Source organism: Oncorhynchus gorbuscha, linkage group LG13 (assembly GCF_021184085.1).
Source record: "Oncorhynchus gorbuscha isolate QuinsamMale2020 ecotype Even-year linkage group LG13, OgorEven_v1.0, whole genome shotgun sequence".
NCBI classification, from domain to species: Eukaryota; Metazoa; Chordata; class Actinopteri; order Salmoniformes; family Salmonidae; genus Oncorhynchus; species Oncorhynchus gorbuscha.
This window is the reverse complement of record NC_060185.1, coordinates 27974844-27999373: the sequence shown is the minus strand read 5'-3', so window position 1 is coordinate 27999373 and position 24530 is coordinate 27974844. Positions and strand designations below refer to the sequence as shown.

Genomic DNA, 24530 nt, shown 5'->3' with positions numbered 1-24530 from the left:
TGGGAAAAAGACGGCTGTCCTTTTGTCCTCCTTTCCCCTGTGCCCCTGCATCCAGCCTGGGAGGAGACGGAAGAAAGCTGGTGCCTGGCCTAAGCACCACCCCCCCAATCCCCCATGGCGTGTGTCCCAGTCCCCTGAATAAATCACTCTTAAGAAAGAGGGAGGCCAGAGTCAAACAGAGGCAATGCACTGGGAGGAATGTTCCAGTTTAAAATAAACGGCAGAAAAAAACAGAGTGCAGGAGGAAAAATGCGGAGCATGTGGAGGTCCCCAGAGGAGGAGAGGAGGAGGCATCTGGTAAAGGCATTCGGCCCTGGGGTCAACGTCACCATGGTCCCCAGGGAGGAGGAGACCCACAGGGGGCCTCGGGGCTGCTCAGCCGGCCGCTCTGTATGCAGCACTCTGGAGCAAGACAGACTGCCTGGACTGGTGTGTGTGTGTGTGTGTGTGTGTGTGTGTGTGTGTGTGTGTGTGTGTGTGTGTGTGTGTGTGTGTGTGTGTGTGTGTGTGTGTGTGTGTGTGTGTGTGTGTGTGTGTGTGTGTGTGTGTGTGTGTGTGTGTGTGTGTGTGTGTGTGTGTGTGCGAGTGTGTGTGTGTGTGTAAGATGTGGGGATGAGGTGTGTGTGTGTGCCTGTATGGGAGTCACAGTTAATTTGCCACACCTCTCCACAAAAAGTAATTTGTTTGCAGTGAACACTTGATCCACAATGGACAATCTCTTTCATCCCCAATCTCAGATCCATTTTACCCCAATATAGTTTATGTTTATATGAGGCTGTCCATGTGTTCCTTTGAGAAATTTAAAAGGCAGATTTCTCTTAATTCACTGTATTAAGTGCAGTGACCTGAACAAACAGGCAAACAACTGTGTTCTGTAGGATTTGTTCTTAGGCAGAGGCTTCCTTTGGCTCCTACCTGTGGGTATGAGGTCATGTCCATTGGGGACCTCCTGCAGGGTGATGTCCTGGGGGTAAAGGGTTTTGGGTGGGGGGTAGTGCTGCTGCTGCTGGGGGTGAACCACCATACCAGGGAGCTGGGTCAGTGGTCCCATAGCCACCCCTCCACTCTGCCTCTGTAAAGGCAACACAAAACAGGGGGTTAGCTAACTTAGCTTGGAAATGGTCTAGGGCTTGGCAATTTGGCCCAACATATTATACCACAATATGTTTCTTATTTTTGACAGCATAGTGGTATTTTATGTTTCTGAATAACATGTTTTAAATGTTTTATGAGTAGTGCATGACCCTAGGATGGCAACAAATGAATTCTAAGTAGTTTTAATGGGATTTCTCCATCATGATAGTTTTATAATCAACCAAACTAGGACAAACCTGACAGTGAAGTAGTCCAATTTGTAGAACGTTTCATTTATTTAACACTGTATTCAATTACCTTTATATTTAGTACTGTAAAAATCCATACCGGTATGTGGATCCATACCTTAAAAGATGATATATCGCCCAACCCTAACCTGGTTCCTACTGCACAGCAACAGCCAGGCACAGATGCAGTATATCTCAACCTCACATTTGGTTTACTTTTAAACTGTGTTTGCTTACTGTACATGTGAGTAAAAGGTTTACTGACATACTGTAAGAATGTCAATGAGCTCGATTGTAAGGGGGAAGAGACCAAGCTAGAGTTTTAAAAATACTATTTTGGAGTGGAGATGGTTTTGTTTTACGCTTTCAGTACAGATAAAATGAAGGCTAAATTGGATTCAATAGGTTTATCTTTGTTTCAATCTGTTGTCCCCTCAGATTGGACTGAGCGGAAGTCCAAAGTGAATGAGTAGTTGGGAGGAGGACCATATAGGAATACTGTACGTATGTGGATACAAGAAATAGCAGGAGAGTAGATAACGGATCAGGACTATTCTGAGAACCTTTTCCATTGACTCAAAATCGCACTAAGCAAGCACATGGAACATGATTCAGTTCTGATGCAGTTCTGATGCACTACTTCAAGAAATGGGTGATCATACTCTGGTGACACTCTGAAAGTGATATCTGATGCATACCTGGTAGGGATGTGATGACCAGTAGCAAGAAGCATAGGAGCCTCTACAGTAGCAGTTTCCATCTATCAGCTCTATCAGCTCACCATAGGGACAATAGTGGTGGCTCCTGTAACCTCACCACTTTACTGACTACCGCCTGGTCGGTCTTCACAACAGGCATGGCTAGGAGTAGAGACCTCAGATCAGGGTACCTGACTGACTGCCCATCTGATAAGGACTCTTGTTAAAGCGATGCCGGGTTTATCAGTAGGCTGTCAGCTTTACAGCCAGCTAATAGTGAGAGGGGACTATGGAGTCTAATCTAGTGAAGTCTCTAGGGGGTACGTGGGCCGATGACGGCACTATCAGTCCAGTCTGGCAGGGAGAGGGGAGTGATAGCCAGGGGAGGCGGGCAGTCGTATCGGCACTGTTAAGCACAGGAGGTGTGTGGCACCTTAATTGGGGAGGACGGACTCATGGTAATGGCTGGAGCGGAATAAGTGGAATGGTATCAAATACATCAAACACATGGTTTCCATTTGTTTGATGCCATTTCATTTGCTCTGTTGCAGCCATTATTATGAGCCATCCTCCCCTCAGCAGCCTCCACTGTTTTAAAGTGATATTGGAGGACCAGCAAAAGTAGATTGCCATGAGTCCTCCATCCCTTGTGTGGATGAACCTTTGATACCACACATCTGATATGTGAAAGTAGGAGAGTCAGGGGCAATTCAACTACAGCCTCTTCCACAGTCTCATTTTACAGGACATGGTCACAAAACATGGAAACCTTGGCCATTTCTTTCACATAAACAACCTCTTTTCATCCAGAATAACATGGAAAATCACAAAAGCAGAGGGCAGGGAAATCAGAGGACCTTTCTCTACTAATAAATGTCAATTCATAGGAAAATCTGTGGCAACCTAGGTTCACCTTTTGACCACGTCTGGCCTCGGGTACAGTAATCTCAATTTCAAAGGCATGCAGAACCACCTGAGCCAATTAGGGGAGAGGGAGCTTTATCCCTCCATGTTTTGTACCAGAGCCAGGTTGGGTTGATATTTGCATGTGACCTCGTCCTCTTTGTCTAACAGGGCTACATTCTGCATACAAATGGGAACATTTCTGCCAACGCTTCTCGGCCTTCACCTTTCAGAGCTCACCTGACAGGAATCCCAATGTCCCTGATTCCTGTGATCTGACAGGCTGTATTCATATGGTCCTTTCATTTGGATGGTGTTAAAAAGACTGTGTTTACAAATAGCCTAAATAACCTGCTCTATAACACATCAATATGGTATTACATGGTAAAGTGTTTTCCTGTGAGGGTGCACTGCATGACTCCAAATAGACTCAGTGATGGTTGGGCCCCACACTTCTAAGTATTTACTGCCGATATGGTTAGGAGGTAATAATTGTTTTGCAGAGCAGAGTTGATTGAAACTATTGGTTTCAGACCTGGGTCTTCGTCGTCCATCTCTTATTCCACTGCAGCCTCCCAAGACAATGTTAACCTTACATTCACCTCTGGTCCATAGTGGTCTAGAATGAATAACTGATAGTAGCATTTTTTTACGACAAATAAAGTGCCAATTTTTTATAGTAAACTTAACAACGCTCCAGTGTTGCAGAAGGTTGATGGAATCCAGAGGTGCATTGCTAACACACACTTGCATACTCCTCCTACATCGTGGCATGTGGTAGGTAGCTAGCCCGTCCACAGGCTGTAACAGGAGTGTGATTTATGGTGGTCGGGGTCTTACCATCGCGCCCAGACGGTCACAGGGGTGAAGGGTCGAGTAGGAGGAAACTGGATCCATGTAGTAACTCATCCTGGGGTCTGGATGGAGCAGCAGGCCTGTGGAAGGGATCAGCATACAAACAGCCGAGGCGGGGCCCCTATCAATCACACACTGTTTACACTGTGTGTGTGACTACAATAAGCTGTCACCACAGTTCTACAGAGTGGCACCACCCCACACTGCCCTGTGTAACATCTAATGCAGACATCCCAAACAACATTGCGATAATTCTTCCTTTTTGCAATGTTGACTTTAAATTACATAATCACTTGATGGAAATGTGTTTAGAAATAGAGGATCTTTAATGAATAACAACTTCATAATTTCCTCCTCTTTGCATGGGCAATTTTTTTTTTTAATGAGCATGGACAACAATGCAATAACAGATACTAAATTCGAGCCGACAACATCCCAGTCAAGATTATAATGAATTCAGTTGCTAGTGTGTCTCCATATTTGGACATTTATATGAGGCAGCTTTTTCAATATTCAGAGCTGAACATGTTAAGTCACACTAGCTCCAGCGTTGATAGATAATTCTTTGCCTGATCCCCCCCTTCTTTACCTCCCTAGCGCTCTCCTCCTCCTCCTCTGTCCCTCCCTCCCACTCTCCTTCCTTTCCTCCCACTCACTTTGGGCATCTCATTATCATGTGTTTACTAGTAGAAACATCAACAGACGGGGAACAGGAACCCAGCTGAGAGGAGAGCGTTTCCAGGGGAGCTGACAGACAACGTGGGTAGGGACAAGTGGCCTCGAATGTATGCCTTATTTACCACACATCACAAATAGTTTATCATTGTCAAGTGATAACTATTGTAATTGACTACAAGAGGATCATATGTATCATAAATCTCTGCAGCCAAAGTCACAAAATTACATTAGGACACCAATAGTTAGCAATCAATTAAAGGTGTATTGTGAGGTAAAACATTATATATAAACATATTTTCCAAATGACTGGGTCAATGGCCAATGACACAGCAGATAATCCAAACAGATACGCACGTGATATGCTATTGCATATCAATGCAGATATACCACAAATATTATTAAGCTGTCATTAACATTATTTTCAAAACTATTTTTACGTAGGTTTGATCAAATAAACGCGGTCTTCTCCGTTTAGTTCAAAATGCACCAGATTGCACAGTTCATTCACGCTCCAACAGCATTCCCCTCGGGAAGCGGGACTGCACTTCAAAGCGAGCCTTACAACCCGACATACACATCACACTCCTGTTGTTTCTCCTATTTATATGTAAACAACACTATTTTATACTAACATATATCTACTGGATTTGTAAAATTGGTAAGAGTATAAACTTACCGTGTGTTGTGAGTGAAACTTCCTGCAGGTTGGTTGAGTGGTGCGCTCTGTAGGCTAGTTGGCTGTGACAGTTCAGCTGTAGACAGACTCAATGCACTGATGCTGTACCTGGGCTTATAGTGAATCCAAGGAGGAAGGAATATGCACTTGCCTGATTTAAGTCCCACCCTCGAATCATACCAAGACCCACTCAAATTCCCTTTGGGGTTTTCCACACAATCGCTGAGTACCCTAACTGTTACTCCAAAAAGAAAAACGTGTTATTGTTTAGTGACACATCTGGGTTTTCACCATCAGTCCTATGCAGGTTTGTCAATCATATAGACTTTTTTCAGTGTCATCTTGAATTCTTACCATCAAGCCAATGATATGAACATCTCGCTTGGTTTTGCAGGCGTAGTTGGTACTTGGTGACAATGGATAGGCTTCCTGGGTGGCCTGGAAAAAGTCCCCAATTATGGGCACACAGGCCACACAGTATCACATTAGTGAAGTGTCAGGAAAGGGTGAGACCTAGGGAGTGGTCAGTCAGTTGTTAGGACATACAGGCCAAGGGCCCTTTCTATCCTGCCTGGTGTCAGAAGGCATGTGCTCATCAACAGTGTGCCACCACCAAGGTGTCGCAAACAGCACATGTAGTTGCAGCACATGGCTGTATCCAGGTCTATAAAGGATGCCTTTGAGAGGTATCTGGTTCCTGAATATTTGTCATCTATTTGCCCCTCCACAGCTCTCTAGTGGCTGGTGCCCCATCGCCGTTCAGCCCCATCCCAGGCCATGCGTGTGTGACGCTGATTAGAGCCTTGACGGAAACCTCAGCCAGTAGTCTGCGAAATGAGAAGAGGTGATTCCACACGCTGGGAAGTCTACAAGCCCTCTGTATCTGATAGGGTGCTGTGATATACAGGAAACAACATGATATGTATCTATTCATTTGGTTATTAACTGCACTATAAGTATTTTTCTATCTGTAAAAAAGCATTCTACTGGAAAACATGATGGTGAAATGCGAAAAGCAGGGATTTATCAGCTCAACACTTGCGACTCATCTGAAACACCCTGTGACTCTGTGATGTTCTCCTGACCCTGGCAGAACATTTGTTTGAATGATGAAGTACCAAGCCCCTGGCAGAGGCTGCCTCTTTAAAGTACATCTTGTTCAAGTCCAAGGTGAGAGGCGTGAAGGAGTGCTGTAGATGAGGAGCCCAGTGGCAAGCTGGGATGGGGCGTGTGGCCTGCGCTTTCTCAGCACCCCATTTGAAGCTCTGACGCGGGCCCCCCGGCCCCCCCTGTTCTCCCCTGGCCCCCTCAGGGCACAGATGGACAACACGTTGGGGGCAAAAAGGGGAGGGGATGAGTAATTGCCATGCGAATAGAGGAGATCAGGCTCGCCCCTCTGATGAGCTAAATTGAATAAAGGGGCAGGAATGCGATCCAGATCTATTCTAATGCCCCCTCAATGCTGTTTCAATTATCGGCATTGGGAGTTCAAAGGGGAGGCCCCAATACACTTCTGCTCCACATGAAGCAGCTCTCATCACTTAACCTCATGCCATTGTTGTGCCACCTTTTTACGCTCAGTCACTCTCTCTCACTCTTTCCTTCTCTCTCTGGCTCAACTGCATTCATGCTTTACATTAAACAGACAGTGAACACCATGCCATCACCACCAGTAAGCCCCATAATTCAAAGAGTAGGAACTTTTTTTATTGCCAACTGTACCTTTCACCAAAGTCATGGTGTTACTTGACGTTCATTTTCTCCATCCTGTTTTTTGTCTTAGTGAAACTACAGTTGCATGTACTCTGGTTATTTATTTCACTATGTTTTACTTTGAGATGGCTGTTTGCTTTTTTAGCTTCATGGTTAGCTACGTCTTCTTCTGCATGAAGCCCAAGTCTACCCTACTGTTAGTCACTAGGCCATCAGACAGACCCTTCTGGGTATTAAAGGAATAGTTCACCCAAAGTTTGGCAGACATTTTCATACCTCAAACGTGATTTGAAGTCAAACGGAACCCGTTTCCACACCATCTGTTGTCTATAGGCATCAGGAGAGTTCTGCAGGTCTCAGTCCTCAGTGAACTGGCACAGGATTGGCATGGTAAAGTTGGAACACTATTGAAGTATTAAAAACATCGAACAAACTAAGATTTTGGGTGAACTATTGTGTTTAAACTGAAGTGAAAAGTAAGATCAGTGCTCTCCAGATGAGCCAATAGAACATGAGTAAATCAGTAAGAATATTGTTATGGCAAATAGAAATCAAACCTGGATGGTTTTCAAAGATAGATAGGTGTCACGCTCTGATCTGTTTCACCTGTTCTTGTGGTTGTCTCCATCTCCTCCAGGTGTCGCTTATTTTCCCCAGTGTATTTATCCCAGTGTTTCCTGTCTTTCTGTGCCAGTTCGTCTTGTTATTTTTAAAGTCAACCAGTGTGTTTTCCTGTGCTCCTGTGTTTTCTATTCTCTTTTTCTAGTCTTCCCGGTTTTGACACTTGCCTGTTTTTTCTGGACTTCAGACCTGCCTGCCTGACACTTCTGCCTGCTCTGACATCGAGCCTGTCTGCCACTCTTTACCTCTTGGACTCAGAATCTGGTTTTGGCCTTTTTCCTGTCCACGACCCTTCTCTTGCCTACTCTTTTTGGATTATAAATAAACTACAAAGACTCTAACCATCTGCCTCCTGTGTCTGCATCTGTGTCTCGCCTTGTGCCCTTAAATTGGGAGAGTTGAGTGGTGCTGAAGGGTGGGACTAAAATATACTGTATCAGTAAAATGTATATAGGTTCAGAACTTTTGTGAAACAGCACAGTTAAAAATATATGGCAAATAGAAATCAAAACTGGATGGTCTTCAGAGATATATGGAAGGGGTTGTGGGTAGCTGGATGGGATTCAAAACAAACAAAAGATGACTATTGTAAAATATACTTGTCCGCAAAATGTAAATAGAATGTATAACCTGGAAGTAAAATCCTAAGTGTTGTTGTCCATTAACTTACTCCAATTAGGGTGGTAGGGTTAGGGGAATATAGTAGGGTTAGGGGAGTACATGGGAATATGGTAGGGTTAGCGTTATTACAATGTTTATACTCCCCTAACCCTACCATATTCCCATATAGAGGTTTGGACACACCTACTCAGTCAAGGATTTTTCTTTATTTTTACTATTTTCTACATTGTAGAATAATAGTGAAGACATCAAAACTATGAAATAACACATATGGAATCATGTAGCAACCAAAATAGTGTTAAACAAATCAAAATACATTTTAGATGTTAGATTCTTCAAAGTAGCCACCCTTTGCCTTGATGGTCCTCCTGTAGCTCAGTTGGTAGAGCATGGCGCTTGTAACGCCAGGGTAGTGGGTTCGATCCCCGGGACCACCCATACATAGAATGTATGCACACATGACTGTAAGTCGCTTTGGATAAAAGCGTCTGCTAAATGGCATATATTATTATTATGACAGCTTTGCACACTCTTGGCATTCAACCAGCTTCACCTGGAATGCTTTTCCAACAGTCTTGAAGGAGTTCCCACATATGCTGATCACTTGTTGGCTGCTTTTCCTTCACTCTGCAGTCCAACTCATCCCAATTCATCTCAATTGGCTTGAGGTCGGGTGATTGTGAAGGCCAGGTCATCTGATGCAGCACGCCATCACTCTCCTTCTTGGTCAAATAGCCCTTACACTGCCTGGAGGTGTTTTGGGTCATTGTCCTGTTGAAAAACAAATGATTGTCCCACTAAGCGCAAACCAGAGGGGATGGTGTATTGCTGCAGAATGCTGAGGTAGCCATGCTGGTTAAGTGTGCCTTGAACTCAAAATAAATCACAGACAGTGTCACCAGCAAACTAGCCCCAAACCATCACACCTCCCCCTCCGTGCTTCACGGTGGGAACCACACATGCAGAAATCATCCGTTCACCTACTCTGCATCTCACAAAGACACGGCGGTTGGAACCAAAAATCTCACATTTGGACTCATCAGACCAAAGGACAGATTTCCACCGCTCTAATGTCCATTGCTCATGTTTCTTAGCCCAAGCAAGTGTCTTCTTCTTATTGGTGTCCTTCAGTAGTGGTTTCTTTGCAGCAATTCGACCACGAAGGCCTGATTCACGCAGTTTCCTCTGAACAGATGAGGTTGAGATGCGTCTGTTACTTGAACTCTGTTAAGCATTTATTTGGGCTGCAATTTCTGAAGCTGGTAACTCTAATGAACTTTTCCTCTGCAGCAGAGCTAACTCTATGTCTTTCTTTCCTATTGTGGTCATCATAAGAGCCAGTTTCATCATAGAGCTTGATGGTTTTTGTGACTGCACTTGAAGAAACTGGTAGGTGTGCCAGTCCGGATTGACTGGCACACCTGCTAATTGAAATGCATTTCAGGTGACTACCACATGAAGCTGTTTGAGATAACGCCAAGAGTGTGCAAAGCTGTCATCAAGGCTAAGGGTGGCTATGTTGAAGAATCTCAAATATAAATGTATTTTGATTTGTTTAACACTTTTTTGGTTACTACCTGATTCTATATGTGTTCTTTCTTAATGTTGATGTCTTCACTATTATTCTACAATGTAGAAAATAGTAAAAATAAAGAAAAACCCTTGAATGAGTAGGTGTGTCCAAACTTTTGAATTGTACTGTATATATATTTACAAAACAAATATATGTGGGATTGGAAATAATGCACACAATTACATTGATGGAAACTACAATCTATCTGCAATATTAAATAAATATGAAATATGAAATATGAAAGCTGAATTAAAAATAAGAATATCATTTAGAAGATCTCTCAGTCCTGTGTGTTGTACTTATGTCGCCTCATTGGCAGTATGCCTTTGTCATCCCAATTCCCAATATTGTTTTAATCAACACCCTCCCCCTCTCCCCAATGGTGTGCTGTGGTATGTTGAGTGGGAGTAGACCAAGAAAACTTTGTCTCACTTTCTCATTTTTGAATATTCTAGAGATAGAGCTGACAGGTGGTATTAAAGGTATTTTATTAGCAGTGTTCTGATTGCTCTAGATAAACCTGCCTGGGCTGCGTTTGTCTCTTTCAGGGGAGAGAATGACAATGGGGAGTTCTCTTCCCACTCCCCTCACACAGGAGATGGCCATTTTCTTTGATATGACGCCCGAATCCTTTCCCCACTGAAGAAACTGCCCCGCAGATGTTGCTAGGCCAACTACAAAGAAGGAGCTCTTTATGAGGAGAACGTCTATTTGGGTCCCTGTGTGTTTCTGTTTCCGAGATGTGGTGCTTTGAGAGGCAGAGGCCTAATCTTTCTGCTCCAAACATGTTTTATTCCTTGCTTAGATATTTTTAGATTAAAGACCCAATTCAAATTACTAAAGTGAGGATGTAATATTTTCTGACCGTATCAATGTGCGACCACAAAGTAGAGTTTTAGGTCGTTGAAAAAGCTGAGACCCTATATTGGCATTGGTAAAAAGAAAGAAACACTGGAGTACCAAACTCAATGAATACTCAAGTCATGGAAAGGCTCTCTGTATTGGTTTGAGTGGGTTTATACAGAAGTGGCAGTGGTTAGATAGGTTAGGTTCACACTCTGACCCAAAGAACTGTGACTATGTTGCAGTCTGACTATGAAGCAGAGGTCTTGGGAGATATATTATCTTTAATTAAGGAACCAATCCCTTTGGCAAGTTGTCTAAACAGGCCTAAATAGGGCTACTAAATCAGACTAACATCCTCAGTATTTGATCGTTTGGGAGCGTGCACTCGCCCCAGATGGTTCATGTTTCTGTACCCAGGACAGGGATCTTCTGTTTAAGCGTTGCCTTGACAGACCCGGTTCCACAGAATCACACGCTAAGTCTCTCTTGAAATATGACACTGACACTGTCACAGTACTATTAAAAAAATGCTTCCCACTTCACCTCTTGAGTGAAGGACCAGAAAGTAAAAGTAAAACCTTTTAGAAGAGCAATTCACATGTATGGACTTGACTTGCCATTTTTGGAGATGGTGGCACGTGTACAGAGTTTGATTTTGACCCAATAGAATGTTTGTTCTCAGAATTTTTATTCAAGATCATCAAATGTACCAAGTGACTGCAAGTTGCAACACAGGGATTCAAATCATCCCCTCCTTATGTCTCTTTTCAAATACAACAGTGTGATGAAACATTTCAGTGAGTTAACTAACTGCATTAAACATAGTTCTAGCTCAAGAAACAGAAAAGAAAGATGAGAGAAGGGGAGACAGACGGGAGACGGAGTAAAGAGGAGGTAGAACAAGATGCTCAGTCCAGCGTGCCCTTGATAAGCTGCTGGCAGAGCTCCAAAACAAACACCCACGCAGCCCCCCCTCCCCTCCTCTGTTCAGCCCCAGCCTGGGCCCCAGTCCCAGCGCCAGCACTAGCTATTCTTCTTCATTAGCCGCCCAGAACTGCTTGCCATGTAGTTAGAAGAGGGGTTTTCTGAATGCTTGTGAAACACGCTCTCATTAGAGACGTGCAAGAAAGCTGGTGAAGAGAGAAGAGGGCTGGAGAGGAGGATGAGAGAGAGGGGTCAGCTGGAGGTGCTTGCTTGCTTTGAAAAAAAGAGGGAGATGACAGTGTAAAACAGCCTCCCTTGTGACTCCCTCTTCGGTGTGTTTTGGACGATCAGTAACTCCATCCTAGTCCAGTTGTGTTAGCACTGATAGCAACATAAGTGGCACAAGCAGATCTGTCAGCCTCACTCAGCTCATCTACGCTGTGATCTGTGAAGGTGCAGCGAGGCTTATCAATGGCAGGGTGATGAGAGGGAAGACGTTGCTGCTTGTCAGTGAGTGATTTTCACCAGGGTCTGGGTAGTGTCCAGTCCAGAGCCTGTGCTGTCTTCCTGTCTGCCAAGGGAAATACATCACTCCTGCCACCCCTCACTCATACTCTCCCTTACTCTTACCAGGCCTTGATTTCATTAACATATCTGAATGGATGTGAACTTTTCTCTACAACCCTCCACAATACTGCAGGTACTCCAGCTGCAATAGCAGAGATCAAGACAAGACACACTTTCCCAACAATGGAGGCCTGCTAAAGCTCATCCTGAGAAAAGCAGAAGCCCCTAACCCCTGGTTCCCTCTTCCCTTCCCTCCTCTCCCTCCACTCCCTCCTTCCCCTCCATCAGGCCAGGCTTAGAGAAGTGTTTACAGAGACAGAGCCTGTAATTAATGACAGGATAGTTCATTTGAGTCCTGGTTTTGTCCTGTGGAGGTATATAGATATAGCCAGGGGGTTAGATTACAACTCCCCCCCCCATCCCATCTCCATCTCACCCCTTCTCACTCACATTCAGTCTTATCCCATCACAACTGTCCTCCGGAGTAGAGTTTCTCACTAGCTTCCTCCTGACTATCCCACTTGGCTCCCCTTCCCATGCCCACCTAACCCCCCACACAATTTCCACCCATCCCCTTACCGTGCAGCGCCGGGGGTATTTTTATCTCAGAGTTTATGTTTTAAGAATGTATAGTCCATCCTTTACCGTGAATCTCTCTGTGAGGAAAGGGGCTGCTCTCTGTCTTCCCCCCTTCTTCTTTCCGTCCTTCCCTGCCTCCCCTCATATTCTCTCTCCCTTCACCACTCTCTTTGATTAGCCCCCCCACTCAGTATCTCTCTCTCTCTCTCTCTCTCTCTCTCTCTCTCTCTCTCTCTCTCTCTCTCTCTCTCTCTCTCTCTCTCTCTCTCTCTCTCTCTCTCAATTTGATTCAGAGGGGCTTTTTTGGAATTTTTGTTTACATTCCCAAAGCAAGTTAAATAAACAATAAACAAAAGTGAGTAGAAACACAAAACAACATCAACCAAATGTTTTTTTTAAATGTCGTACATCAGCTGATATCTCAAAGTGCTGTACAGAAACCCAGCCTAAAACCCCAAACAGCAAGCAATGCAGGCATGAAGCACGTTGGTTAGGAAAAACTCCCTAGAAAGGCCAAAACCTAGGAAGAAACCTAGCTATGAGGGGTGGCTAGTCCTCTTCTGGCTGTGCCGGGTGGAGATTATAACAGAACATGGCCAAGATGTTCAAATGTTCATAAATGACCAGCATGGTCAAATAATAGGTCTGGGACAGGTTGCACGTCCGGTAAACAGGTCAGGATTACATAGCCGCAGGCAGAACAGTTGAAACTGGAGCAGCAGCACAGCCAGGTGGACTGGGGACAGCAATGAGTCATCATGTCAGGTAGTCCTGAGGCATGGTCCTAGGGCTCAGGTCCTCCGAGAGAGAGAAAGAAAGAGAGAAAGAGAGAATTAGAGAGAGCATACTTAAATTCACACAGGACACCGGATACGACAGGAGAAGTACTCCAGATATAACAAACTGACCCTAGCCCCCCGACACATAAACTACTGCAGCATAAATCCTGGAGGCTGAGACAGGAGGGGTCAGGAGACACTGTGGCCCCATCCGATGATACCGCCGGACAGGGCCAAACAGGAAGGATATAACCCCACCCACTTTGCCCAAGCACAGCCCCCACAACACTAGAGGGATATCTTCAACCATCAACTTACCATCCTGAGACAAGGCCGAGTATAGCCCACAAAGATCTCCGCCCAAGGGGGGGCGTGAACCGAGACAGGAAGATCACATCAGTGACTCAACCCACTCAAGTGACGCACCCCTCCTAGGGACGGCATGAAAGAGCACCAGTAAGCCACTGACTCAGCCCCTGTAATAGGGTTAGAGGCAGAGAATCCCAATGGAAAGAGGGGAACCAGCCAGGCAGAGACAGCAAAGGCGGTTTGTTGCTCCAGAGCCTTTCCATTCACCTTCATACTCCTGGGCCAGACTACACTCAATCATATGACCCACTGAAGAGATGAGTCTTCAGTAAAGACTTAAAGGTTGAGACCGAGTTTGCGTCTCTCACATGGGTAGGCAGACCATTCCATAAAAATGGAGCTTAGAAATTCTAGGGACAATTAGGAGGCCTGCGTCTTGTGACCGTCGCATACGTGTAGGTATGTATGGCAGGACCAGATCAGAGAGATAGTTAGGAGCAAGACCATGTAATGCTTTGTAGGTTAGCAGTAAAACCTTGAAATCAGCCCTTGCTTGACAGGAAGCCAGTGTAGGGAGGCTAGCACTGGAGTAATATGATCCTTATTTTTGGTTCTATTCAGGAGTCTAGCAGCCGTATTTAGCACTAACTGAAGTTTATTTAGTGCTTTATCCGGGTAGCCGGAAAGTAGAGCATTGCAGTAGTCTAACCTAGAAGTAACAAAAGCATGGATACATTTTTCTGCATCATTTTTTGGACAGAAAGTTTCTGATTTTTGCAATGTTACGTAGATGGAAAAAAGCTGTCCTTGAAACATTCTTGATATGTTCGTCAAAAGAGAGATCAGGGTCCAGAGTAACGCAGAGGTCCTTCACAGTTTTATTTGAGACGACTGTACAACCATTAAGATTAATTGTCAGATTCAACAGAAGATCTCTTTGTTTCTTGGGACCTAGAACAAGCATCTCTGTTTTGTCCAAGTTTAAAAGTAGACAGTTTGCAGCCATCCCCTTCCTTATGTCTGAAACACAGGCTTCTAGCGAAGGCAATTTTGGGGCTTCACCATGTTTCATTGAAATGTACAGCTGTGTGTCATCCGCATAGCAGTGAAAGTTAACATTAAAGGAAAATAAACTCATAAAGGTTTCAAAAGGATAAAGACATTTCAAATGTTATATTATCATCTACAGTATGTACAGTCTTTTTAACAATGTGCAAATAGTTGTAGTATGAATAATAACGGAAGATAAGTAAACAGATAAGTATTGGTTGTATTTACAATGTTATTTGTGATCCACTGTTAGCCCTGTTTTCATGGCGGGTCACAAATCTTGCTGCTGTGAGTGCACATTGCGGGATTTTGCCAAACAGATATGAGAGTTTATCAATGTTAGATTTGTTTTCTTTGTGGGTCTGTGTGATCTGTGGGAAATATGTGTCTCTAATATGGTCATACCTTTGGCAGGAGGTAAGAAAGTGCAGCTCAGTTTGTGGGCAGTGGGCACTTAGGCATACGTAGCTCTCGAAAGAAGAAAGACTATGGCGGCCTCTCTCAATAGCAAGGCTATGCTCACTGAGTCTGTACATAGTCATGGATTTTCTTAAGTTTGGGTCAGTCACAGTGGTTACGTATTCTGCTACATTCTATTCTCTGTTTGGGGCCAGAGCGCATTCCAGTCTGCTCAGTTTTTTTATTTATTCTTTCCAGTGTGTCAAATAGTTATCTTTTTATTTTCTCAACCGAAATGTGTCTTCTGCTTTTAACCCAACCCCTCTGATCAGAGAGGTGCAGTGGACTCCTTAATCGACATCCATGTCATTGGCACCCAGAGAGCATTTCATTTTGGAGGTTACTCAAGGGCAAAATTGCATATTTTTCCACCTTATTGGCTCAGGGATTTTGAACCAGCAACCTTTCGGTTACTGACCCAGCACTCTTAACCACTAGGCTACGTGCTGTCTACAGAATTACCAGATCATCTGCAAACTGTAAACATTTGACTTCTGAGTCTAGTACGGTGAGGCGGGGTGCTACAGAATGTTCTAGTACCCTTGCCAAATCATTTATATACTGTATATGTTGAAAAGAGTGGGGCTCAAGCTGCATCCCTGTCTTACCCCACAGCTCTGAGGAAAGAAATCTATGTGTTTATTGCCCATTTTAACTGCACACTTGTTGTTTGCATACATTGATTTTATAATATTGTATGCAACACCGTTGTCCATTATTCCAAATCGAGTCAAAAGCTTTTTTGAAATCAGTCAAGGATGTGAAGACTGTTTTTGTTTTGTTTTGTTTGTTTGTTTGTTATTTAGGGTGTGTAGGATGTATGCCTTGTCTGTCATACAATATTTAGGTAAAAAGCCCATTTCACATTTGCTCAGAACATTATCGGAGTCTGCTGTTGAGGATTTTTCATGGACTCCTGTTGATGCGGATTCCATTGGTAATTATTGGGGTCAAATTTGTCTCCACTTTTGTGGATTGGGATGATCAGACATTGGAATATGCCAGAACTGAGGATGATGCTGAAGAGTTTAAAAATGTGGTCTGCATATTTTATCATTTTGTTTAGTATACCATCAACATCACATGACTTTTTGGATTGGAGGGTTTGTCTTTTGTTCTGTAGCTCATACAATATAATTGGAGAATCCAGTGGTCAATAGCTGATTCTAAGTTTTGCAAATGATAATGAATAAGTGTTTGCTTTTGCTTCTTTGTTACAGTTGAAGTCGAAAGGTTACATACACCTTAGCCAAATGCAATTAAATTACAGTTTGTTAACATTTGTGGAGTGGTTGAAAAACACGTTTTAATGACTCCAACCGAAGTGTATGTAAACTTCCAACTTCAACTGCATATGGCGGAAAAGGTTGGAGAAGTGGTTTATCCATACATCTCCATTTTGGATAAATAGCTCTTTGTGTTGTTGTTGTTTTTAGTGTGTTCCAATTCTACCAGAAGTGATTTGATTCTATGTATTCTTCAGTCACATTGAGCTGTTTTCTGACATGTTGTTCCTTCTTTTTTCTTAGTGTATTTCTGTGCTGTTTTCGTATTTCCCCATAGTGAAGGCGTAGGTTCTGTTTTTTGGGGTCTCTGTGTTTTTGGTTGGATTGGTTTCTGAATTTCTTTCTAGGCTCTTGCATTCTTCATCAAACCATTTCTCATTGTTAGTTTTCTTAGGTTTTCTGCTAGAATGTTATTTATTTGATATGTTAGCTGATAGGTCAAATAAACTGCTCAGGCCTTCTACTGCTAAGTTTACACCTTCACTATTGCAGGAAAATATTTTGTCCAGGAAGTTATTTAGGATCGATTGTAATCGTTGGCCAACTGTTTTTTGTCTACACTACCCTCCTTCCATCTATTGCATTTTTTTATAACTTGCAGTTTGTTCGTCTTCAACATCTCATGGTTGAGTATTGATCTTTTCAAGAAGATTGTGATTTTTTCTGTGGTCTGATAGGGGTGTTGTTGGCTGACCGTGAACACTCTGAGAGACTCTGGGTTGAGGTCAGTGATAAAGTAATCTACAACACTCCTGCCAAGGGAAGAGTTGTAGGTATACCTACCGTAAGAGTCCCCTCAAAGCCTACCATTGATTATTTACTGACCCAGCGTGCAACAGAGCTGCAAGAGTTGTGACCCATGTTTATTGTTTATTTTTGCGTAGTTGTGTCTAGGGGGGCATATTTGGGAGGGAATGGTGTCACCTCCAGGTAGGTGCTTGTCCCCCTGTGTGCTGAGGATGTTAGGTTCTTGTCCAGTTCTGGTGTTTAGGTGACCACAGACTTGTACATGTCCCTGGGCCTGGAAACAGTTAAGCTCCCCCTCTAGGATGGAGAAGCTATCGTCATAAAAGTATGGGTTATCTAGTGGGGGGATTTAGGTAGCACACAGAAGGACATTTTTCTCTGTTAAGATTATTTCCATTTTCATTTCTAGCCAAATGTAAAATGTTCTTGTTTTGATTCATTTAATGGATTGGGTTAAGTCTGATCTATACCAAATTAACATACCCCCTGAGTCTCATCCCTGTGTAACACCTGGTAGTTTGGTGGATGGGACTACCAGCTCTCTGTAACCAAAGAGGACAACCAGGGGATCCATCTCCTCTGGACCATGTTTCTTGCAGGATGACAATGTCTGTATTTCTTAAATCTGGGGTCCTGATTTTTAGGCCAAAGGCAGATGACCTCAGACCTTATATATTCCAGGATGAGATAGTAAAATATTTGTGTTCCATAGTGTCCCGTGTTGTTTTTGTGTGGTTTAGGCATGGGCCATTACTTTTTCTCTCTCCTGCCCCGTTGCTGATTGTGTAGACTCAGAGTGTTGTTATCAGTGTTGGTGTCATTGTGGTTTCCTCTCTGTCTATGTTTAATCTAAGCCTCTCATCATTCTGCCTGCTCACCCTCACCACCAGAACCGTCTGTGGGGGCCAAGGGCGCTGTCAGCACACCACTAGGTACATCATTTAACTTTATTCTGTACATGTTAACTGTTTTATGTTTGTGGACATACAGGTAACTGACTAAATAAAGGAAACACCAACAGAAAGTGTCTTAGTAGGGCTTTGGACCACCACAAGCCAGAACAGCTTCAATGCACCTTGGCATAGATTCAACAAGTGTCTGAAACTCTATCGAAGGGATGCGACACCATTCTATCAAGAGAAATTCCACCATTTGGTGTTTTGTTGATTGTGGTGTAAAACGCTGTCTCGGGCGCCATTCCAGATTCTCCCATATGGGTTCAATTGAGTTGTGATCTGGTAACTGAGACGGCAATGGCTTATGGTTTACATCGTTTTCATGCTCATCAAACAATTTAGGGACTACTCGTGCCCTGTGGATGGCGGTATTGTCATCCTATGGAGGCATAGCCATGGTAGCTAAAATAATGGCCTGCCCAGCATTTTTATACATGACACTAAGCATGATGGGATGTTAATTGCTTAATTAACTCAGGAACCACACCTGTGTGGAAGCACCTGCTTTCAGTATACTTTGTATCCGTCGTTTACTCAAATGTTTCCATTGTATATGCAGGAGGTATCCATTTCCATACAGTATGTCATAACACTGACTATCAAGAACACCTGTGACTAAACTCTGAACTCTGATCTCTGGGCATGTTTGGTCCTCAAATCTAACCGCATGTCTCTGCTATTGGAAACTGAACAGACCCAGTAAGATTGGATTCTTCTCTCATGTCAATCATATCAGTTGTCACTATGCATAAATTATTCAAAGTCTAAATGTTTTTAAAGTTGCAGTCAATTTCTTTATTACGTATAATGGTCCTCTGGTTACTAGCATACTAATGGTGAATAGACTTACATGAGGTTCTCAGTTTGTTCCAAAGCTCAACTGTGCCCTCTATCAGTGGAACGCCACACTACGGCCATTTCTCAGCCAGTCCTCTCAGTAGCATGACAAAGTGAAGAAGTGCAGTACTGTTTCAAGTGGCAGATTACATTTGGATAAACATGTTTTTCATGAGACCTGCTCAAGCTGAGATAATTACTTTGACTCAGGCATTTTCCACATTTGAGTCTATTTATCTTTCCCAAAAACAATTTAATATAGGATTTTAGTTTTTTACATTTACATTTAAGTCATTTAGCAGACGCTCTTTTACACCAAATGACTAAAGTGTCTATGATTAAACACAGTGCTGAATAAATTGTCTTTATGTACACAAAGCCCATTATAAGAACTAGTATGGCCACCTGCTGGTTTTAACTTGCCTTACAGTCAGACCCAGAGAACAGCACCATATGTTAACACTTTATTCTCCAGATACTGTACTTAGGTAGCGAGGTTCGTTACAGAAACACCCACCACAAAAGGACCAAGCAGCGTGGTAATGGGCAGCAGCAGTGATCGCAGGACTCATGGACTTGGGAGGAGATTCTGGATGGCAAGGGACCATGGGCACAGGGAGGAGAATATAGCCGCCCCAAGGCTGAGCTGGAGGCAGCGAAAGCCGAGAGGTGGTGGTATGAGGAGGCAGCATGGCGGCGCGGCTGAAAGCCTGAGAGGCAGCCCCAAAAATGTATTGGGGGGGTGGCACACGGGGAGTGTGGCGAAGGCAGGTAGGAGACCTGCACCAACTTCCCGTGCTTACCGGAGAGAGAGAGGGACCAGGCAGGCACCGTGTTATGCCGTGAGGTGCACGGTGTCCCCGGTGCGTGTGCATAGCCCAGTGTGGTACATCCCAGCGCCTCGTATTGGCCGGGCTAGAGTGGGCATCGAGCCAGGTGTCATGAAACCGGCTCAGCGCATCTGGTCTCCAGTGCGTCTCCTCGGGCCGGTGTATATGGCACCAGCCTTACGCATGGTGTCCCCGTTTCGCCAGCACAGCCCAGTGCGGGCTATTCCACCTCGCTGCACTGGCCTGGCTACGGGGGAGCATTCAACCAGGTAAGGTTGGGCAGGCTCGGTGCTCGAGACCTCCTGTGCGCCTTCACTGTCCGGTCTATCCGGTGCCACCTACACGTACCAGCCCTCCGGTAGCAGCCCCCCGCACCAGGCTGTCTCTCCGTCTTCTCCCTACAGGTGCTCCGGCCCGTCCAGTGCTGTCAGTCTTCCTCTCCAGCGTTGCCAGAGTCTCCTGTCTGTCCTGAGCTGCCAGAGTCTCCCGTCTGTCCTGAGCTGCCAGAGTATCCCGTCTGTCAGCCAGAACCTGCCAGAGTCTCCCGTCTGTCAGCCAGGTCCTGCCAGAGCCATCAGTCAGCCAGGAGCTGCCAGAGCCGTCAGTCAGCCAGGAGCTGCCAGAATCGCCCTTCACTCCGGACCTGCCGGAGTCTCCCGCCTGTCCGGCACTGCCGGAATCTCCCGCCCGTCCAGCGCTGCTGGAATCTCCCGTCCATTCGGGACCCATGGCAAGGGTCCTCAGTCCGAGGTCGGCGGTGAGGGTCGCCGCTCTTAAGAGGCCACAGAGGTGAATAGAGAGGAGGAGAAGGACTATGTGGTGCGGGACTTGGACCCCACTCCATGAGCCGTCACCGCGGACAGACACCCGCGCAGACCGGCCGGAGTCCGCACATTTGGGGGGGGGGGGGTACTGTCACGTTCTAACCTTAGTTCTTTTGTTATGTCTTTGCATTAGTATGGTCAGGGTGTGAGTTGGGTTTGTTTTTCTATGTTGGTTTTTGAGTTCGGCCTAGTATGGTTCTCAGTCAGAGGCAGCTGTCAATTGTTGTCCCTGATTGAGAATCATACTTAGGTAGCCTGGGTTTCAGTTTTGGGTGGTGGGTGTTTGTCTTCCGTGTCAGTGTTTGTCGCCACATGGGACTGTTTTGTTTATTGTTTTGTATTTCGTAGTGTTCAGTTTGTTTTAAAATAAGCATTATGGACACTTACCACGCTGCGTTTTGGTCCTCCGATCCTTCTCGCTTCTCCCCCTCAGAAGAGGAGAACGAGGTTTGTTACACATATACAAATTGGTTTGTCTCTCTCTCTCAATTCAATTCAAAGGGCTTTATTGGCATGGGAAACAAATGTTTACATTGCCAAAGCAAGTAAAATAGATAAAACCAAATTTAAATAAATAATCAGAAATTAACAGTAAACATTACACTCAAAAGTTTAAAAAGAATAGAGACATTTCAAATGTTACATTATGGCTATGCACTGCACCGGTTTTCGTCGTCAGATGAGGAAGAGTAGTCGGACCAAAGTGCAGCGTGGTAAGTGTTCATGTTTGTTTATTGAACTGAAAACTCATACAAAATAAGAGAATAAATTAAACCGAAACAGTCCTGTAAGGTGCAAACACTAAACAGAAAATGACTACCCACAAAAACCCTGTGTGAAAAAGCTATCTAAGTATGGTTCCCAATCAGAGACAACAATAGACAGCTGTCCGTGATTGAGAACCATACCCGGCCAAAACAAAGATATACAAAAACATAGAAAAAGGAACACCCAAATCACACCCTGACCAAACCAAAATAGAGACATAAAAAGCTCTAAGGTCAGGGCGTGACATGCACAGTGTTGGAACAATGTGCAAGAATGTAAACTACAAAAGGGAAAGTAAATAAATAAGGGTTTTATTTACAATGGTGTTTGTTCTTCACTGGTTGCCCTTTTCTTGTGGCAACAGGTCACACATCTTGCTGCTGTGATGGCACACTGTGGTATTTCACCCAATAGATATGAGAGTTTATCCAAATGTAATTGTTTTTTCATTCTTTGTGGATCTGTGTAATCTCAGGGAAATATGTGTCTACAATATGGTCATACATTTGGCAGGAGGCTGGGAAGTGCAGGTCAGTTTCCACATCATTTTGGAAACAGTGTTCACATAACCTGTCTTCTCTTGAGAGTCAGATCTGCCTACCCGGCCTCTCTGAAGAGCAAGGATAAGCTCACTGAGTATAAATAGTCAAAGCTTTCCTTCATTTTTGGTCAGTCATAGTGGTCTGGCGAAATGGCATTCCAGTTTGCTCAGTTTTTTGGTTAATTCTTTCCAATGTGTCAAGTAATTATCCTTTTGTTTTCTCAGTATTTGTTTGGGTCTAATTGTATTGCTGTCCTGGGGCTCTGTCGGATCTGTTTGTGTCTGTGAACAGAACCCCAGTACCAGCTTGCTGAGAGGACTCTTCTCTTGGTTCATAGGTGATGGCTTTCTAATGGAAGGTTTTGGAATCGCTTCTTTTTAGTTGGGTGTAGAACTTAAAGGCTGTTATCTAGGTTTGGATAATTAGTGGGTATCATGTAATCATACTAATTCTGCTCTACATGCATTATTTGGTGTTTTACATGGAAGATGTACAACGTAAAAAAATAACAATTTGGTGTTTGTCCCATTTTGTGAATTCTTGGTTGGTGAGTGGACCCCAGTCCTCACAACCGTAAAGGGCAATGGGTTCTATAACTGATTCAATTATTTTTTGCCAGATCCTGTAATGTCGAATTTTAGCCTAGAAAGCCCTACTTTCCTTGTCTCTCAGATCGTTCACAGCTTTGTGGACGTTACCTCTGGTGCTGATGTTTAGGCCGAGGTAGGTATCGTTTTTCATGTGCCCTAGGTCAACGGTTTCTTGATGGAATTTGTATTTCTCTCTCTCTCTTTCTCCTCTTTGAATTCTTGTCTTCTGGAAGAATGTGTGTTGTTGTTGCGGCCTGGCTGTCTGGCTAGCTTGGCATCAGTAAACTGCAGCGTCTGTTTACCATTTCACACATTTGTTAGTACTGCAGGCGAACTGGGGGGGAGACAGAGAGAGAGAGAGAGAGAGAGAGAGAGAGAGAGAGAGAGAGAGAGAGAGGGAGGTGGGAAGCTCTGCTTTGTACCATTGTTATCTTTTGGTTCATTAACTGCTCAACCTTCTAAAGATGTCAGATAGGAAACAAATACACTTTCTTTTCATGTTGAAGTTGAGTCAGATACCTATTTTGGTAGTCCTGCATTGTTTTTGTTTTAAAATACTTCACTAAAGTATAATACAGATACAGATGTCTGTATTTTGGGGTATAATAAGTGAAAGGATAAAGGCGTAGTATGATATACTAATTTCTTGTCATGTCTCGTGCAGATCTGCCAATGAAACTGAACATATTGTTCACATCCATAATTACACGTCTTGGGACTGCTTCTTATCTTCATATTGTTCACATCCATAATTACACGTCTTGGGACTGCTTCTTATCTTCAAAATGCTTTGTAAGATGGCTACAACACTAAACTAGGTGAGTTGCTCTAGCTTGGACCAGAGAGCCCTCTAGTGGTCTGAGGATGTAACAACTCCTAAAAGAGGGAGATCAGTAGTGGGTTTGTTTATTAGATCCAGATTTGACCGTCTGAAAGCACAGATTAATGATTTTTATAGTCTGGTAAACAGCCCACATTGAGAGAGTTCAGGCTGTCAGACATGTCTGGGGGGGACGGGGGCCTCAAAGTAAATCTCTGAGAATGCATTGCACGGTAAACCTGAGAGCCCTACCGCCTTCAGCCACCTTCTTCAGGGGCAAAGCAGTTAGACCAAAATGAGAGGTGACAGCATATTCATTTCAGCCTGTGTTTTTCTTTAAGTTCTTTTTAAAATGCTGTAGAAGGATGAGCGGTCAGCAGATTTCTATTCCAGGGATGATTTAGGCTTCCTAAGTGGCAGTACACTCTACTGGTCGCTCCCTCTTTTTTTCATGCACTATATGCCTTTTTGACGGCTTTATTTCATTCCCATGTAGTTTATACAGGGATGAATCCCCTTGAGTTTTAATATTTTTAGTAAGTGTGTAAAACAGCACCTTGGTTCCCATATGCAGTAAGGAAAAATGTCAGCCTTCTTTGCAGTTTTGTACTCACACAGAGAAACATAAACACACAGGATAAGTACTATTTGATTACAAGGGGGATATACATTAAAGGTGTGGTGATACAATGGTAAGGCATGTATTCACCACACACAGCCATCCATTCAGGGATTTTGATGAAACGGATAGCAGAACATGTTGTGTATAATGAGAGCATGTATATTGTCTCCACGCCAAACTTTGATCTAAAGCATCAAAGGTCCTCTCCCAAAGTGCTGTCTGAAAGATAACCCTCGAGCCGAAGCCAGCGAGGCCTTCATATAAGGGACTGCTTATGCCTCCATGAGGTCAAAGAGGGTGTATTATTGATATTCCCAGAGCGTGATGAGTGGCAACACATCAGGTGGCTCGCCGGCCTCCCGTTAATTTATAGGGATGCCGTTACCTTCATAAATGGTTGCCTCATGAAATTACTGCAGCACTTTAATTTAATACTTCCCCCTGCTAATTAATATGACACATGTTAGCGTGCCTCTGTTTACACGGAGTGGGATTGATGGGGGCATTTTCCTCTCGTCGTCTATGAATTTATACT

At 44.0% G+C, this 24530-nt stretch overlaps 1 protein-coding gene across 1 annotated transcript in view; it reads right to left on the bottom strand.

Moving 5' to 3' along the window:
- The window catches only part of LOC123992655 (protein C-ets-1), a 50499-nt gene extending 45241 nt beyond the window's left edge, over positions 1-5258 (bottom strand). The window contains exons 1-3 of the mRNA XM_046293993.1: positions 5133-5258; positions 3764-3858; positions 916-1072 (exon numbers count right to left, since the gene is read on the bottom strand). Of these exons, the coding sequence (XP_046149949.1) occupies positions 916-1072; positions 3764-3832 (226 nt within the window). The 5' untranslated portion in view covers positions 3833-3858; positions 5133-5258. The remainder of the gene's footprint in view (positions 1-915; positions 1073-3763; positions 3859-5132) is intronic.
- Positions 5259-24530: the final 19272 nt, after the last annotated feature.